Source organism: Globicephala melas, chromosome 14 (assembly GCF_963455315.2).
Source record: "Globicephala melas chromosome 14, mGloMel1.2, whole genome shotgun sequence".
NCBI classification, from domain to species: Eukaryota; Metazoa; Chordata; class Mammalia; order Artiodactyla; family Delphinidae; genus Globicephala; species Globicephala melas.
In genome coordinates, this window is record NC_083327.1 from 670,080 (window position 1) to 672,485 (window position 2,406).

Genomic DNA, 2,406 nt, shown 5'->3' on the forward strand with positions numbered 1-2,406 from the left:
ACCATTCTCCAGATAGCAAGGCTGAGGATTAATACAGAAAGGCAGATGGAGGATTGGCCCAGAGCACACTGATCGGAGGCCCAGCAACTCCACAGAGTTTTGAAGAATAAGAGGCACCCTTAGAAATATCAAGGGCTTCTCTTCCTAAGCCTACTAGTGGTGGCGGCGGCAGCAAATGTTGGCCTCATTGGCAAGGTCCAGGCCATGTGCAGTGCCATCGTGGAGATCGTGAAGCCCAATGACGAGAAGCCTGACGAGTTTGAGTCGGGCTTCTCCCAGGCCCTCCTAGAGCTGGAGATGAACTGGGACCTCAAGGCCCAGCTGCGGGAGCTGAACATCACGGCCACCAAGAAAATTGAGGGTGGTGGTGGTCAGAAAGCTATCATAATCTTTGTTCCTGTTCCTCAACTGAAATCTTTCCAGAAAATCCAGGTCCGGCTAGTGCGTGAGTTGGAGAAGAAGTTCAGCGGGAAGCAAGTTGTCTTTATCACTCAGAGGAGAATTCTGCCTAAGCCAACTCGAAAAAGCCGTACAAAAAATAAGCAAAAGCGTCCCAGGAGCCGCACTCTGACAGCCATGCATGACACCATCCTGGAGGACCTGGTTTTCCCAAGTGAGATTGTGGCCAAGAGAATCTGTGTGAAGCTGGATGGCAGCCGACTCATAAAGATTCAATTGGATAAAGCACAGCAGAACAATGTGGAACACAAGGTTGAAACCTTTTCTGGCATCTATAAGAAGCTCACGGGTAAGGATGTTAATTTTGAATTCCCAGAGTTTCAGTCATAAACAAAAATGACTAAATAAAATATTATTCACAATTTTTAAAAAAGCAAGGACTTATTCATTCATTCATTCATTCAACAAATATTTATTTGCCAAATATCAGCAGTCTAACACATACCAGTTATAGTTCTAAGCACTGGGGTAAAATGATGAGCAAGGTAGACCAGGTGTCTACCTTCATGGAGCTTATGTTCTAGTGGGAGGGAAAGGAAAATAAATAGGAAACCAAAAAGTAGGTAAGCCAATAACTAAATAGAATCCTGTAGAGAGTGATAACTGGTGCAGGAAGTAACCTGAAGGAAGGAGGGAGAGAGTGAATGAGCACCTGGGCTTGGGTTGGGTGAGGTGGGAGGTGCTTTAGTGGAGGGGACCATGGAAGGCCTCTGAGTAGTGACAGCTCTGGTGAGTGATGACAAGCGGCTACCATGCAAAGGTCCTGGCAACAGGAACACCAAATGCAAAGGCTCTGAAGTAGGAACAATCTTAAGTGTTAGAGAAAAAGACCAAGATAGCTACAGCCTGGTGAGCAAGGCGGGGAGTTGAAGGAAACAAGGTCAGAGGGACAGCAGGCCCCAGATCAAATATACACACATAAATATGTGTGGTTAATGTCGTTGTGAAACAATGTAAATGCCGAAATCATTCTTAAAAGAGAGGCTCTACAATGTTAAAAAATTAATAACCATCAAGGTAAAAATGCCAATGGATACTCATAAAAAAACTGGGAAAGAACAGAAGATTATATAGGAAGTAAGAAGGAAATTGTTCATCCTATATAAGGAAATGTCAGCATATGTGATATTATTCTTGATTTTGAGGAAGAAAGAAAAGTAACTGATTTCTGAACATTTACAGATAAGAAAAAATAATGCCAAAATAAATCTCTATTCATCTAGAAAGAGAAAAGACAGAGAGCTCAAAAGAAGCTGACAGAAATAAGACCAAACATCTGTGATCACAGTAAATGACAAGTGGGTCAAAAATCAACAGTAATTACTTAGAGAACGAACTTATGGTTACAAGGGGAGGAAGGATGGGAGGAAGGGATAGTTAGGGCATATGGGATCGACATGCACACAATGCTATATTTAAAATGGATAACCAACAAGGACCTACTGTAGAGCACAGGGAACTCTGCTCAATGTTATGTGGCAGCCTGTATGGGAGGGGAGTTTGGGGGAGAATGGATACATGTATATGTATGGTTGAATCGCTTTGCTGTGCACCTGATACTACCACAACATTGTTAATCAGCTATACTCCAATATAAAATTAAAAGTTTTAAAAAAAACCAATTAACGTAAAAAAAATCAACTGTTATTAATAATCAGCAGGCATAATTTTAAATTATAAAGAAATATTAATAATGATTATAAGGCATTAAACAGAACAAAACTACATAATATACTGATTTATTAATTAGTTCAAAATGAAGTATAACTTTCACTAAAACTTATATTACAAATAGTATAACATTTAAATAGATAAATAAATATTAGAATTATATGGTAATATAATTAAAACAAAGGTGAAATTTCAGATCAGTACAGGGAGGATGGATTATTTGATTAACAGTGAGACAACTGGTTAACCATTGGGAAAAAAATAAAAGTAAAGCCA

The 2,406-nt window shown here is 39.7% G+C and overlaps 1 protein-coding gene across 1 annotated transcript; it reads left to right on the forward strand.

Moving 5' to 3' along the window:
- Positions 1–204: 204 nt before the first annotated feature.
- On the forward strand, positions 205–789 carry LOC115848657 (small ribosomal subunit protein eS7-like). The gene has a single exon (XM_060283957.1). The coding sequence runs from the start codon at positions 205–207 to the stop codon at positions 787–789; it is 585 nt and encodes a 194-aa protein (XP_060139940.1).
- Positions 790–2,406: the final 1,617 nt, after the last annotated feature.